This window comes from Lepidochelys kempii, chromosome 4 (assembly GCF_965140285.1).
Source record: "Lepidochelys kempii isolate rLepKem1 chromosome 4, rLepKem1.hap1, whole genome shotgun sequence".
In the NCBI taxonomy this organism is placed as follows: domain Eukaryota; kingdom Metazoa; phylum Chordata; order Testudines; family Cheloniidae; genus Lepidochelys; species Lepidochelys kempii.
Genome location: NC_136383.1, coordinates 19,893,101 through 19,908,902, shown reverse-complemented (window position 1 = coordinate 19,908,902; position 15,802 = coordinate 19,893,101). Strand labels below are relative to the sequence as shown.

The 15,802-nt window shown below is 42.9% G+C and overlaps 1 protein-coding gene across 2 annotated transcripts in view; it reads left to right on the top strand.

Moving 5' to 3' along the window:
* FAM13A (family with sequence similarity 13 member A) overlaps nt 1–15,802 on the top strand; it is a 183,976-nt gene that overhangs the window by 136,293 nt on the left and 31,881 nt on the right. For both annotated transcript variants that reach the window (XM_073340684.2, XM_073340682.1), the window contains exons 10-13: nt 2,023–2,202; nt 5,440–5,626; nt 9,153–9,229; nt 10,304–10,346. In XM_073340684.2, the coding sequence (XP_073196785.1) occupies nt 2,023–2,202; nt 5,440–5,626; nt 9,153–9,229; nt 10,304–10,346 (487 nt within the window). The remainder of the gene's footprint in view (nt 1–2,022; nt 2,203–5,439; nt 5,627–9,152; nt 9,230–10,303; nt 10,347–15,802) is intronic.

Sequence of the window (15,802 nt, the reverse complement as noted above, 5' to 3'; positions counted from 1 at the left end):
CCTTACCTGCCTGACATTCAGGTCCCAAATTTTGGCATATGAATTTATTCTTGCCCATATGTTATATATACACACACACACATACACATTTAGCAAAGTTAAAATACACTTTTATGATATTGCTAATTTTTTTGATTTGTTTGATTTTTCTGAGGGTTTACAAACTCAGCTAACATAATAGTTAGCAACAAGTTTATAAACTCTTCAGTGGCCTCTTGGCCCATGTAGAGGTTCACATTCATAGCTAACGCTTTCAAAATTAACCATCAGATTCTCTCAAGAAATCATTTTAACATAGAACATTTTAGTGCGCTAAATGTTATTGAACATGAATGAATGAAACAAATCTGGAGTTTCTAATCAAGTCTTTTGTGAGCCATGATGTTCCAGAGAACATAAGATACTTCAAAATATCGGGGGAAGTGCGAGAGAAATTCCTTTTTTTTCAAACTGTCATGTATCGGAAATGTTTGTCTGATTTATCTCAGTCTTTACCTCCAAACCCTCCTCTGTCCCAAAAATAAGCAGAAGAAATTTCAAGAAAAAAGGAACATTTTTTCCACAAAGTGAGAATGCGAGGGTTCAGTTAGGTTTACAACGGAAACAGTCTCACAACCTTGACTCTAGTGTCACTACAGTGACTCCATCACTATACTGAAGTGAATAAAAGCTCTGCTGCTCACAGTAGTTCTTATTCCAATCTCACACCAGAATCAAACAGGAGTCATTCCATCAAAATCAGTAAGTTGCAGCAGTGTTAAAACAGCATGGGATCAGAATTGGGCAATATATATATATATAGTTGAGTAAAGTTTATGATGAGTTGCCCTACTGTGTGGTCGTACTTGTGAGAAGGTAATCACTCATCATTCTCACAGGTGCTACTATTTCTTATATAATTTTGTTTCACCTGGTGGAGATATATGATGAGTGTAACTATGAATAGCATTCACCCTGATAACCTGTCTGTCCACACTTTCAGTAGCATGCCCTTAACATACACTTATTAAAGAACTTGCTGCACACACATTCATGTCACTTAAGGTCCTTACTTCAAAGAGCCTTTCCTTCTGGCAGGCCTTTCACAGGGGCCAATCACAGTTGCAGTCTGTGCATTCTGTCACAAGGGACTGCTCCCTCCTAGCTCGTCTGGGAGTCAGTCACCCCAGAAGGATGGGGGCAAGTTAAAGAGGAGGCATGACTATAGCCCCAGCCTCACATCATCCAGGCCAACAATGCTGGTCAGGTGCAGTGAGGGAAGTGCGCTGCACCATCGGAAGCGGAGGTGCCGCAGGAGCATTCTGCCGGTGCACCAGGGAGCTGTGAGAAGTGTTGTTCCTCACCCGTACACACCACTCCACCCGCTAGGGGTGTGGGTCAGCACATGAAGAGCCGGTGAGAGAAGGGATGACGCAGGCCCGTTTGCACATATTTGCATCATGCATGCACCAGCCATCCAAACCTAAAGCAACCCCCCTACCCTGGGTTTGCTTGTCATGGGTCACCCAGCATGAGGTGTTTTGCCCATGTTGTATCCCTCTTTCCACCACCACCACCCCCCAGTTTTCCCCCTCCCTCCCCAGAACTGGGAGTGAATTTAAAAACACACAGTAAAAAGCTGTAGACCCTGTTATCTTGGTATGGGTTGTCTAATCACTTGAATCTTAAATTCTCATTTCAAACTAAAGTTCTTCATGTCGGGGTCTGTTAATTCGGGGGGGCTCCAGTTAGGCACCTAAGTAAAAATGGACTCCTCTACAGAAGTATTGAGTGGCCATAATGGCCGTTGACGCTAATGGGAGCTGAGAATGCTCAGCACTTTTGAAAATTTGGGTCACTGCTTAACGTGCCCCATTTTAGTCAACCACATCTGAACAATTTAGCTGATGTCTTGCCATGCGTCTGCCATCCTTAGCATGTTTTTGACACTACTGCAGTTATTAAAAAATTGTGACTTCTAAAAAGGGAGAGGTTTTCTGGTAAGTTTGTAAGTTTAATTGACCTTATTTTTCATCTTGACAGATACTTAGAGAAGACGATCCGCTCAGCAGTGGAACAGCATCTCTTTGATGCTCATGGCTCAGGTGGGCAGAGTTCAGAGGACTCCGAATCAGGAACATCATCAGCCTCTTCAAATGTATCCACCAGGCAGAGGAGGCGGCATCACAAAGAGCAGGATGAAGGCCGACGAAACAGAGACGTGTATGTTCACGATTTCTTCTCCTTTAAAAATGATATTTCATTGATAGCATCATAATCACACCCATTAAATAGGCAAGACAGTGGCTCCGTTATTGCAAGCCTTGGCCCCCGTTCCGCAGTTGACCGCGTACAGACTGACTGCTGCACCTGTGGATGAGCTCCATTGGCTTACTTGGAGCTGTGAGCTGCAGAACCAGGGCCTTGGTTTGTGGTCGTTTCACAGCGGAATGGGCTGACGGGTGTCAGCCTAAAAGTAGTGTTTGGTTTTTGTTTTAATTGTATGTATCTGGAAACAGTAATACTCCTGGAAAAAATCAGTTTTGGCATTTGTAACTTAATACTGGACAAAAAATAACCCTTTCAAATGCTTTTGTATAACGAAACAGCTACAAAATTGGGACCAAATTCTAGTTTCACATGTAGAAAGACAGCTTCTGTTCAAATTTTGTAGTGCTCTGTGTGTGCATTTGGGAGAAGAACGTGCCCCTTTTATTAATCAAAAATCGACCATTTTTATCTCAGTGGTTATAAGACAGATAAACAGTATTTTGAGACAGCTTTTTTTAAATGCCTCTCAAGGATTAGTCATACATAGTATTCCTCCTGATGACATACAGCATATAATACAGATGTGTCACCATCGCATTCTGAATAGAGGTTGTGTTCACGCACGGATCTAAGGATTTTTTTTTACTGAAAGGAAAAAATGTGACCTTTCCCCACTTTTAGAAAATAAAAAGTATTTTTAAATGGTCAAGATGTTTGCCCAGTCTAAGCTGTTTCAAAATACATATATAGAAGACTTCATCCCAAGAATGTGTAGTATGGGTGTGTGAGGGGAATTTGATATATTGCTATTTTTTGTAGGGCAGTACAACTGTATACGACGGCCAACATGTTTAAACTCAGACCCTGATCTTGCAAACATTTACGCGTCTGTTTAACATTAAGCGTATGAGTAGCCATATTAACGTTAATCATGTGCATAAGTGTTTGCATAATTGAGGGCTTAAAGTTAGGCTCTTAAATACATATTATAGGTGCCTTTATAAAAATTACCTTATTTTCAGAGCTGCTGAATACCCACAAATCTTACTGGAGCTACAGGCCTTAGCATTTTTTAAAATCAAGCCACTTTTATTTCCGGGGGCCTAACTTTAGGCACCCGGGCTCAAAAATTATAATCCATGCTACTTGACATCCAGGAATATAGATTCATAGATTCCAAAGCCAGAAGGGACCATTGTGATCACCACTGTGTATAACACAGGCCATAGAACTTCCACAAAATAATTCTAAGGGCATATCTTCTCGAAAAACATCCAGTCTTGATTTAAAAATTGTCAGGGATGGAGAATACACCACGACTTTCGGTAACTATGGGATGTTAACATAGCAGAGAAATGTTCCTGCAGTAAAAGCATTTCTAACTGACTTTTCAGGTAAGTAGGTCAGAAGCGGGCTAGTGTACGTGTTTGGCAGCATATATTGCAAGGCAGTTTTTTCTGCACAGCCTCCGCATCGCATTGTATATTTGCTGTTCGTGCTTTGTAGCCCATTTAGCTGCTAACTCTTCAGTCCTGTATTTATCCCAAAGCCCCAGACATTAATTTAAAGCAAATCAAAAGTCCTAAATGGCACCGACAAATCAGGTCATTTCTCTGGTTTCATAGGGATAAAATGTCCTGCAATCTGTCATGGTAAATTGTGAAAATTGAAAATTTCATTTGAGACCTTTTTGATTTTGGCTGGCTTTATCTCTTTTCTGTCTGGACACAGATCTAAAGAAGATCCATGGTGCCACACAACACAGTGGCAGCACACAACTGGGATAGTATTTATGCCATAAATATATGGATGGGCTTACATTTTGCACACCACATGACCTACCGTCTAAATGTAATGAATGACATCTCAGTGGTTTAAAAATAATAATTGCACAAAGTTAAATGGGTCTGGTAAGCCTTATCCAGAGATTTATAATTCTCTGTCATCTACCTTTTCCAGGGACAAAACATAGAAATGACTTGTGACCTAGAAAATAACTAGAGCATTTTTTAAAACTATGAATACTTTTGCCCTCATGAGGACTAGCCAAACACCTCAGTGTCAGATTCTCCTCTCTCATTTACACCAGTGCCACACCAGAGCAACTTCCCTGATGTTACTGAAAGCAGAACTTGAGCTTTGTACCTCGCTGTACAAAACTGCTGTGGATGCTTACAACTGTTACCCACCATTCCAGCCTTCCATCTCTGGCATGATAGATGTGCTTTTAGCCTGAGGGAGCATAGAGGTTGGGAGGAAGGAGATACATATCGATATACAAATAGAAGATACAGTGATGCCTGTATTTTTGAAAGTGTCTCTATTATTGCACGTAATAGAAAAACACCTATTAAGGAGGGCAGAGGAGTGGCACTGCAGAAGAACAACTGCAGGGAAAGGGAGCTAGCAGAAGATCTTCACCCTCCTAAACAAGGAGGCAAAGATGAGCATAGATGACATGTCTGGAAAACACACAGATCTGACTAGACAAAACAGGAATTTATCCCAGTGTCCAATAAGAAGCATTTAAGCAAGCAAACACATTTCCGTGCAACACAACAAATCACACAGCCCTCTCTCACAGCAGTCCAGTTATTCTTGATGAGGCATTTTCGTCCCCATCCTGTTCTCTGTTATTTATCACTCCCTCACCCTTCCCAAAAGAGGCAGGGGGTGGTGGTGCAGTGGAAATCCCTCGTGTGTTCTTACCCTGCAAACTTGGGTAAAGAGATGAGTTACAGTAGGTTTGGGAGACATGCCCAAATTCTGCTTTCAATTATACCGGAAATTATTACAAGTTGTTAGTTGCTAAAAAAAAAAAAAAAAAAAAAAAACCCAAACATTTTGTCTCTGGGAAAGTTAACTGGCATAACCTTTTAAAAATAACTAGTACAGCCAGGGGCTGATCCATTCTTTCCACTGACTTTGGTGGGAGTTGGATCGTTTCCCCAGTGCTGATGACCATGTTTTCTCATGCGATGTAGTGCACCTGTTTTTAACTCCTTGTTGGGATTTCGGATGTCACAACCTTTGTTGTGTTTCTTGCAATAGGTTAAACGCAGATGGGGTTTAAGAGACAATTCCAGAACTGCACCAGTCAGCATAATGCATTTCTCTGCCAATAGCATAAATGCAATAGGATTGTGTTTTTAAAAAACAGCTTGTTGCAATGTAATTTGCCTTCCTCAGAGAGGTCATCAACAAAGAAAACATTCCTTCTGGATTCGGAAGCCTTGAAGATTGTATTCTGACTCCTCAGGAAGTAGAAAAATTACAAGAAAACAACTCCGGGTATATTGGAGAAAGGAATAAACCAAAACGGCAGAAATCCAGCACCAAACTTTCTGAGCTTAACGATAACCAGGATAGCCCTGTGGTAAGCAAACATGCCATACAAAGTACAGAGAGCATCAGTATCATGTTGGGAAAGAGCATCCCACTCACAATCAAGCATCCCGCTTCCCCACTGCCTTGTACCTTGTGTAGCCATTTATACAGATGTAATCACTTGCACTTTGCACAGATGTAAATGGCTGGTTAGGGCCATGGAGAATCAGGCCTTACACTTTTAACAAGTTTCAGAGTAGCAGCCGTGTTAGTCTGTATCCGCAAAAAGAGAAGGAGTACTTGTGGCACCTTAGAGACTAACCAATTTATTTGAGCATAAGCTTTCGTGAGCTACAGCTCACTTCATCAGATGGATGCACGAAAGCTTATGCTCAAATAAATTGGTTAGTCTCTAAGGTGCCACAAGTACACCTTTACTTTTAACAAGTGCATTGTGGTTACAGAAGGGCCAAATTCAGACACTGACCCTCTTAGTCTACACATAGCTATTTTTGTTTTTAATAGAGCAAAACAATATGGTTTCAAAAATAGAGTAAGGAAGTGAAATTTGTCCCCAAGCCTGCAAGATTTTAGTAGGATTGAGCCTGTTCAGCACCTCACAGGTTGGACCATCAGCTTGTGTGGGGCTTTTTTTTTTTTTTAATTCTGTCCGATAGTTTTCCGTCACAATGTAGCTTATCGGTGTGGTGTTTGTAGTGAGTGAGTGCCAGGGCATTATCAGTGGGTGAATTTGGTGGTTGCCCTTCCTCTCAGCAGCAGCTGCATTTCAGAGGTGCTGTATACAAAATGCTTCGGAGTCTTTAGGATGAAAGGTGATCAATCTAGATACATCACACCTTTTGACTGCAAACATATCTGGCGCATTTGCAATGTCGCGAGCACAGTGGAATGTGCACAGCCTGTAGAAGACATGGGTTTACATTGTGCAGCCTTTTTGTTTTGAATCACAGAATGTTGTGATCCCTGTTTGACCTTCCCAGTAGAAGACAGTTTGCCCACCGTGACAAACTGCAAAAATCGCTGATGCAACATCTCCTTCCCCGTATAGCCAACACAGGCACTAAATGTTGTGTTAGCAGTTTAGAACTTACAGCATATTTCAGCGTGGGCCATTGATGAAGACAGGCATGCAATGCTGCATGATACTTGGCACATCACAAACTCTTAGCACCGCTGGTAGCATTACAATACCCTGAGAAAAGAGTAGGCTTTACCAGCTGTGGAATATTTTCTCTGGTTGTTGTTGGTTGAGTTCCAAAGTCTCCTATAGGTGAGTGCCCGTTAAATGTGATATGTTTTGTTTTGAAAAAGTACATCGTGTTCTGGCACACTTGTTTTAGATTACACAGCCGTGGTTTATTTATCAGACTAAAATGTACACAGATACCGAAGAGGGAATGAGTTGGGTTCTTTTGTGTATTAGATAGAAATGGCATTGATAAAATGAAGGAAAGAAACTGAGAAATCATAGGCTCTGTGTATTAGATTTAACATGAAGCAACAGTATCCGATCGCATATAATAGACATTTAATGTCTGCACCCTTTGAGACACTCTCTCCTTAGAGCTGCCACACGAGACAGATTTCAGCGTTTGGGCCAAGAGTGTAAGTGCAAGGCTCTTTTGTGGGTGTCCAGGAGGTGAAGACATGCAAGGAGCCTCCCCATCCAAAAAAGATCCTCTTGCACAAGGTACTTACAATTCTGAAGTAACTGGCCAGAGTCGAGCTAAATGCTCTCTGGCGGCAAGCACTGACCGTGCAGTAGCGTCCCTGTGGGACAGTATATGCAGTTGCCTCCCTTCCCTCTCTCTAATGGGGAAGACTTATCATTTTCTTTGGTGGGGGATTCTTCTTCTGCTTCCCATTACTGCATTAATGGATGGTACAGTGACAGTCCACACACATGGGAAATACTTCTCTCTTTCTTTTAAATAAATGTGAAGCAAATTAGTTTCTGCAGATGTGGGGCCATGTTCTGGCTCTGGATACACATGTGCAACTTCCACTGAAGTACCACTGAGAGCCTGATTTGCTTTTACACTAAGGCCCATTAATACCACTCCTGCAGTGTAAAGAGGCCTGAAAGTGGGAGGACATTACACTGATGTTCCCATTCAGGCCCCTTCACTCAGCCAGAGTGAAGTCTAAATGAGAATCTGGCCCAGATTGTGGTCTTTAAGAAGAAAAGACTGTCAAAATATCTACTTGACTGAATACCTTGGGGTTGAGGGGTGGGCGAGGCTCTAACCCAGTGGTCTCCAACCTTTTTATGCCCAAGATAACTTTTTGAATCTAAGGGCAACCCAGGATCTACCCTGCCTCTTCCCCAAACGCCCCACTCACCCCATCCCCCGCTCCCTCTGTCGCTTGCTCTCCCCAACCCTCACTCGCTTTCACCAGGCTGGGGTAGGGGGTTGGGGTTCGGGAGGGGGTGCGGGCTCTGGGCTGGGGGCCAAGGGGTTCGCAGTGTGGGAGGGGACTCAGGGCTGAGCCTGGGCCAGGAGGTTGGGGTGCAAGCTCTTGGAGGGAGTTTGGGTGCAGGAGGGGGTTCGGCATGCAGAAGGGGGTATGGGTTGCTGGCTCCAGGAGGGGGCTCAGGGCTGGGGTTTGGGGTGCAGGAGGGGATTCAGGGTGCTGGCTCTGGGAGGGGGCTCAGGGTTGCGTCTTGGGGTGCAGAAGGAGGGCAGCACTTACCTCTGGCAGCTCCCGGTCGGCAGCGAGCACAGCGAGGCTCAGGCAGGCTCCCTGCCTACCCTGGCCCCACAGCCCTCCTGGAAGGGGCCAACACGCTGCTGCGGCCCCTGAGGGAGGGCAGGGGCACGTGGCTTTGCATGCTGTCCCTCTCTGCAATCACCACCCTCGCAGCTCTCCCGGTCATTGGGAGCTGCGGGGGCGATGCTTGCAGGCAGGAGCTGCTCGCAGAGGGAGACCTCTGGCCGCTTCCTGGAGCGGCGTGGGGCTGGGATAGGGAGTCTGCCTTAGCAGCAGCCACGCTGCACTGCCAGAGCTTGGGAACGACTGGGACATCCTTTAGGATCGAACCATCGATTGTGATCGACCCGTTGGTGACCACTTCTCTAACGTCTCTCAAATGAAGGGCCATCAAATTGCATTGCCTATAACAGGGGTCAGCAACCTTTGGCACCTGGCCCGTCAGGGTAAAGCCGCTGGTGGGCCGTTCCGGTTTGTTTATCTGGAGTGTCCACAGGCACGGAGCCCCGCAGCTCCCACTGGCCACGGTTTGCCGTTCCCGGCCAATGGGACCTGCGGGAAGCAGTGGCTAGCACATCCCTTGGCCCGTGCCAACTGTTCTTTGTGAAACACTTTAAGGGTTTCTGGTGACAGGTACTTGTTTAAGTGCTACACTGTTGTTTCTATTGCAGGAAATTGATAATAAAGCATGCTTTTTTAAATTGTAATTGTATGAAAGATAGACCTATGGCTGCTGTTCCCCTGTTCTATGTAATACTTGGTTTGGATACAGTGTTGTAATAGCCTCCAGCGTTGTTGTTCTTTTTACCTAATTTATTATTTTAACATTTGCTGTGTTACAGAGTATGGAAAGTTTTAGCTCCTCAAGGCCGACAGCCAGAGCAGGACCTGATGACATGGAGGTTTTGTCTGATGAAAGGTGACTTTTATAGCTTACGTTTTGCTCTCCAAGTGGTTCTGTATGATGTGATTGTTTCTTCCATCCACACTGCAGCTGAGAGCATGCTTCCTAGGGCAAGCAGACAGACACTTGCTAGTTCTGCTCAAGCTAGCTTGCTGAAAATCACGCTGTAGCGTGGGTAGTGGGCAGCAGCTTGGGCTAGCCACCCTATGTGTATGTAGGGGTGATGGGTGGGTGTGTACTCGGGCACTAGCCGGAACCACCCCTGTTACCATGGCTACGCTGCTACTTTTAGTGTACTAGCTCGAGCAGGGCTAGCATGTTTCTGTCTCCCTGCGCTGGGAAGCATGCTCCCATCTGCTGTATAGACAAACCCTCAGGAGCCCATGGGGGTGACTTTCAGTTTGCTGCAGAGGGGCTTCATCACCACATTAGCCGCACATTGGACTGGTATAGAGAGGAGATTGGCTCTGCAGGAAAGCCTCGGCCCTCTCTTGTATACCAGAAAGGGGCTTGGCACCTGTGCCACATAGAATAGCATGGAGAGTAGGGAGATAGGCCCCAGGATCTGTTTTCTCATGGGTACTGTAAACCCCAGCACACACCCCAAGACAACTGTTGCAGAAGGGCAGCTGATGCACTTCAGCACAGCTCCCTGGCCCCAAGTTTGGGGGTCCCAACCCCCTTTCCTGCACTTCATTTTCCTCCCCCACCCCCCGAGCCCAATCACTCAACTTTGCTTGAGTGAGGAGAATTTTACTCCATCACTGCATTTGTGAGTGTAGGGTTTGTTGGGAGATGTGAATTTGTTTGGATTAAGGGCAGCAGAATTTAATTCTGTTATATTTTCCACAGATAGCTTCTACGAGGAAGCAAAATGGATGGGATAACAGCTTAAAGTGCTGTGACACTCACTGAGTATCGCATATTTACTGTATTTACAAGCAATAGCAAGTACGCTCAAATCCTTTTAAAAGAGATGGTATTGGCAATGATAGCCAAAGTATAAAAAGTAAGAGGGTACAAAAGTCTGTTTCCTTTCACTATGAGACAGTCTGGTTTATTTTTGTTTCTTTTCTTTTTTTTAAATAGCAAAGAAAATGAAAACGATGATGTGTTTTTCATGCACTCGCAGGTTGGTATCTTCATATTTGTTGAGATTTGGTCCTGGGCAAAACAAACAAAAACATTGAATTTTATAGAACTAGCTGGTCAGGACGGTAAATGCTTCGAACGAAATGTTGTAACTGTGAGGCAGCGCCCTGACCTCCAAAATGGAGTTTGCTTTGTTTTTCTCCTGGATATAGTTGAACAATGAGGTGTCTTTAAAACATCTGTTCCTTTCCCTGTAACCCCTACTTATAAAAAAAAAACACAGTCACTGAAGTCAGCAGTTTGACATTGAGTTCCATAAAGATCCTGGTGAGCAGGGCATGTGACTGATTAGTTCACCATGTACTGAGATTAACTTTGTCTCTCCTGTTTTTTTCTGAAATAATTTTGGTCTTTTCTATATGACTTCCCATTGTGGCTTCCTAATCTTGGTGGATAAATTTTCATGACACTGTCTGATGCAAATTGAATTTTTTTCCCCCTTTCTGTCTTGGGGATGGTGACTTGAGGGAGGGAATTGCTTATTTAGAAGGGGTCTGTTTCTGCCCTATGCTAATCATTTTTCACCCTGGCTTCTTGCCAGCGACTCTGTAAGTATTCTAACATACCCTGAGAAGCCAGCAAGGTACGGTGCGATTGGAGCGATGACCTGAAAAGCATTCATGCTGTCTTTTTACTGCACATTTCTTTTCCTGTGCCGGTTACTCCACAAGACTTTTTTGTCCCTTAAAGTGGCAATACAACAAGTGCAGCTCTGCTGGTAAGTGCCAAGAAGGAGCGCCAGCATAAGTAGGCTGCGGGCATTTTCATCACTGGTTCATTTAGACAGCACAGCAGTTAAAATGCCACTGGAGACCTATCTGCAGTAATGCCCCTTTAGTTACTACCACTGGTGGAGCTGCATCAGTGGCAGAGGGAGATTTTAAGAGGCATGGGGAAAAGAAAAAGCTATTGTGAACAAGGGCTATCTGAATTCCACGTGACGGGTTGGAGGTTGAGAGGGGGTCTGCAGCTGATATTTTTTTAACCCATCTCGCACTGTTTAAAAATAGTAGCTGCTCTTTTGTTGACGTTGTTAGACTCTTTGATTTCCAGCAGTGTCGCTCTCAAGAAGCAGGAAGGGAAGGGAGAACGGGAAGTGATTGTCTGAAAATGATGCATTATTGGGCTCAGCGTAGCCCTGTCATGGCGCGTTGCTACAGAGGTTATGCAGGCCATGTTTTCAGTGAGGGAGGTGGCTCTGCCTTAAGGCTCAATTTGTAGCTTTGCCACAAGCTCTCAGCTTGACCAGAGTTCACCCTGTGACTCAGAAATGCAGTCTAGTCCCCAGTTTCCCCTTGGCTCCAGGGAGGGAAACAATCTGTGCCTGCCCTGCACCAGGTACAGATAACTCCACACTGGCTCAGCTGGGCTGGCTAACACACTTATGGGGGCACAGAGGGTACAGCCCAGGCTTCAATCATGCCTTGCCCCTACCTCTCCATGCTGTGTGGGAGAGGACACAGGGGTCTGCAGAGGCTGCTGTCTCCAAGCTCCTGCATGATGTGGATGGGAACTTCCACAGGAACTTCTAAGAACTGACCCTTGGATTTCAAACTAGTTTTGTTTTTGTTTCATTTTATTTTAAAAAATCTGGAATATTAAATTATGGTTTCAGAATGAACTTCTCCTTATAAAGAACTTAAAATTCAATAAGAAAAGTGCAGCATTACCCCTGAGATCGCATTATATAGGAATTATAAGGTCAAGAAAATGTTGCATTCCTTCACGGTAGTTTTACATTCCTTGTGCCTTGTAAGCCTGTTGATTAGGGGAGCTTAAAACATACCTTTTGTAACAAACAACTCGCTCACAATAAGTGAAAGGCTTTTACTTACCCTTCCACCCACCCACTTTGGCATTGGTTGTTGCACATACAGTTTTCGGTTTGCACTGGACCCTGGATGCATGCATGTAGAGCCCCATGTGTTCTGCACTTCTGGAGCATTGGAATTTGCCAGAGTCCATCCTTTGCCGTAGATATGTGCTCCAGAATCTAAACTTTCCTTTTTTAAAAAAAAAAAAAAGTTTCTAGCACTTAGGGTTGCAAAGGAAACCTTTCCAAACCGGAACTGAATATAACCAATGTAAATGATGTCTGTCTGCATCTGCATCCACCCTGAAACAGTAGCTCTCAGAGGCATGTAAACTGTTCCCATTCATTTCAGTGTTGACTTCGAAATGTAACGATGTCAATCTGTTCATCAGCATATTAACTGCTGATTATAGTGACATCCAGCTGATGTGCTCATTCCTCAAACTAGAATGGCTTCCCAGACCTTCCCGGTCGTAAAAAAAAAAAAAAAGAAAAAAAAGGTGTGAGGGGCTTCAACTGCAAAAACCTCTAGCTTCCACCTGCCAGTGTTTATAATACAGTTAATGCATTTCCAGTATTCAACTCTGCAGCACGTTAAACATTTCAGGGGTTGAGTAAAATAAATGGAATGGAATGCCAAATGAACTAACAGAGGGGTCCTGTCGGGTGGCATTATCTTTCCCCCAGTTAAATCACTAAAATCTTTCATTTTTTACATTTATGCAAAGCTGCGAATGATTCCCCAGATGCAGTGAGACTTGCATAATTCAGGGGGTTAGCCACAGAATGATTAGTGTCTTGTCTCTCTTGGAAGGTGTTCCATGTTTCACAGTTCTAGTAGTTTGTTGGTGGGAGGGTCAAAGAGCCCTTTAAAACAAATGCAAAAGAGACTTGGATTCACTTCTGGATGTTAGTAGAATACAGACTTCTGACACATTTCTGTTTCTTTCTTACATTTTGAGATGGCTGAGTACAGCATTGTCATACACAGTTGAGAATAAGAATCATGTTTTGGTCTCTGTTTAGACGGCACCTTGTACACTTACTGTAACCAAAACGATAATCGCTATCCTCATTCCCCATAATAAGCATAAAAGGCTACCTCTGCTTTGTTGTCTTACCCATGAAGAAACAGGAATGAGCGATACCTGTAGCGATGTCATTCACTTCCATTCTGGCTCTAGCACCAGCATTTCAACTATGGTGTTGCAATGTGCTGCTTGCCCCTATGGCATCTTCCACCCCTAAAATGAACAGCTCAGTAAAGGACCTGATTTTTTTGAAAGGGGTCAGAACCTGACCTTCTCTTTTGCAGCTCCAGTTTTGCCAGGTACAAATAAATCATGTAAATATCAGCCTACCTGATTTGTTGATTTAGTCATGTAGTTAAACTCTAAGTGGCATCAGTTGCAATCCCAGTTATTTACAACTACAATATTTGTTCCTACAAAATGTAGCTGTGAAAGATTTCTAAAAATCCTATCCAAAGTGTCTCATTGTACGATTTTTGTTGTTTAATGTTACTAATGCCAAGAGTATATTATGACTTCAGGCTAGTAAGATCAGTACAGAGTTCTTTAGATTTGTAAGGCCTGGTAATCTGTTGACCCCTAAAGCATGCCGCTTCCCATTTCTTCTGTTGCTATTTATACTGCCAACTCAGCTTCATAACGGCTGGAAGCCACTTGCATCAGGCAACCAAAAAGAAAATTTTTGTCATTAAAATAGTGAACTATCCATGGAACTGTAGGTTGAGATTGTTAATTCAAATGCATTAGGTTACACTAGTGCACATCTGTCGTTTTGTCTCTCTTGGGTTTATGCCACCGTTATTCTTCAGAATGTCTAATGGTTTATTCATAATATTAGCAGTTACATGAGTGAGTAACTAGCCCAGGCCCTCAAGAACTGAGAGTAACTGATTGTTATAACAGGACAGATCCATTTTTAAGCAAGAATTTCAAATATTGCAATCAACTAAGTGACCTCAAAGGAAAACACATGTCATTAAGTTACTATGTCCATGGAAATATTTACAGTGTGGTGAAATGTACCTATCTGGAACATGCATTTATATCTGCTGCAGGCATAATGTATCCAGAATCATGATGAATCATGAAATTATAAGGTTGTTGTGGGAAAACAGTTAATTCTGTAATAAGTAGAAATGATGGTAATAAGGTAAATTACATTTTCTGGTTGCTGCCTTCTAAATGGTCCCTTTATTCCTGAATGTTCTGTTAGCTGCTAAAGAAAATAGTTTAGTATACTCCAGTTGCTGTAGAAACTTAGTATGGTTTTTCCCCTACGATGCTTTTATTAATTACATCACTTCGAAAGCTCATTGCAGGATTTTTAGTCTTAAATTAGTGTGATGACAACACAAGGGCAAATTATAAAATGGTACAGTTTGTCCTTTAGGGAGTGGATAACACTCTTTGTTTCTGCCCTGTCATGAATCCTGTTGTTATAGGCATCTGTCATCATTTAAATCTCTTCAGGAAAAAAACCCACGTTTTTGTTGACTGTAAGGAAATATTTTAAGTCCACATGTGGGAAGCAGCTTGTAAGATACTGGGTAGGGAATTGACATTTGTGCTTATGATACACACGCTTAGTGTTGTCAAGTATTTCCTTGGTGCACTGTAAAACAGGGAGAGTTAAGTTCCTAATTCATAGTAATATCAGCTAGCATTGCCTTATTTTTGTTAAATAATGTTTAAAAAAGTTAACCTATAGAAAAGAGAAACAAAATGCAAAGTTATACAAAAGCATTACATAGCAGTATTTTTAAATACCTGGAACTTCAGCATCAAGGTTATAAATATTTAAAAAGTCAAGATATCATGCATATTCTCTGAGCAGTTTTCTCTATTGTAGAATATTCATTGCTTTGCTGAATACAATAAAATTGTTATGTCTTAGAATATTGTAAGTAGGACACAAAATTTGTATGTGAGTTAGGGACACACTTGTATGCAGTGTCAATTCTGACAGCTCATTCCGTGCAGCTTTGAAGTGTGGGCTGGATCCAGTGTCATTGTCTGTACAATGACAATTCTCTTTGGTGTCAAGTGTTTTGGACACAGAAACTCTCAGTATAATCTATATCGCTCACTAGATTGCTAGAGGTTCTTTTTGTTTGTTCATTCGTTTGTTTTTAACATTCTGCTTGTTAGTTACTTACGTCACTGTGTTCTATCAGTTAAGAATAAACTATGCGTACTGAAATCAAGTATTATGTAACCGTTTATGTATAGATCATCACTACTGTTTATATATTATAACTACTGCCTACTCTGAATGCTCTGTGTTTGTATAGGTCTATATACATACATACGTGCTTTACTTTCTCTTTTCTCTGCCCCCCCTCCCCCCCACCATCCTGAGTAGTTATGAAGGTCATTATTCAAGACTGTTCAGATTCCTGTGCGTTAGCAGCCCGCAGGGACAGCTCCCCTACTTTGTCTGATAGTGACAGAACTATTGAGGAGATCAGAAGGTGATACACACCGTGTGTGCACACGCACAGCATCTATGCTGTTATGCACACACTTGCAGTGTATGGAGTGGGAGAATAGCAGTGATTTCTGCATGAACACGCAGCCTATGTAGTATTCAGC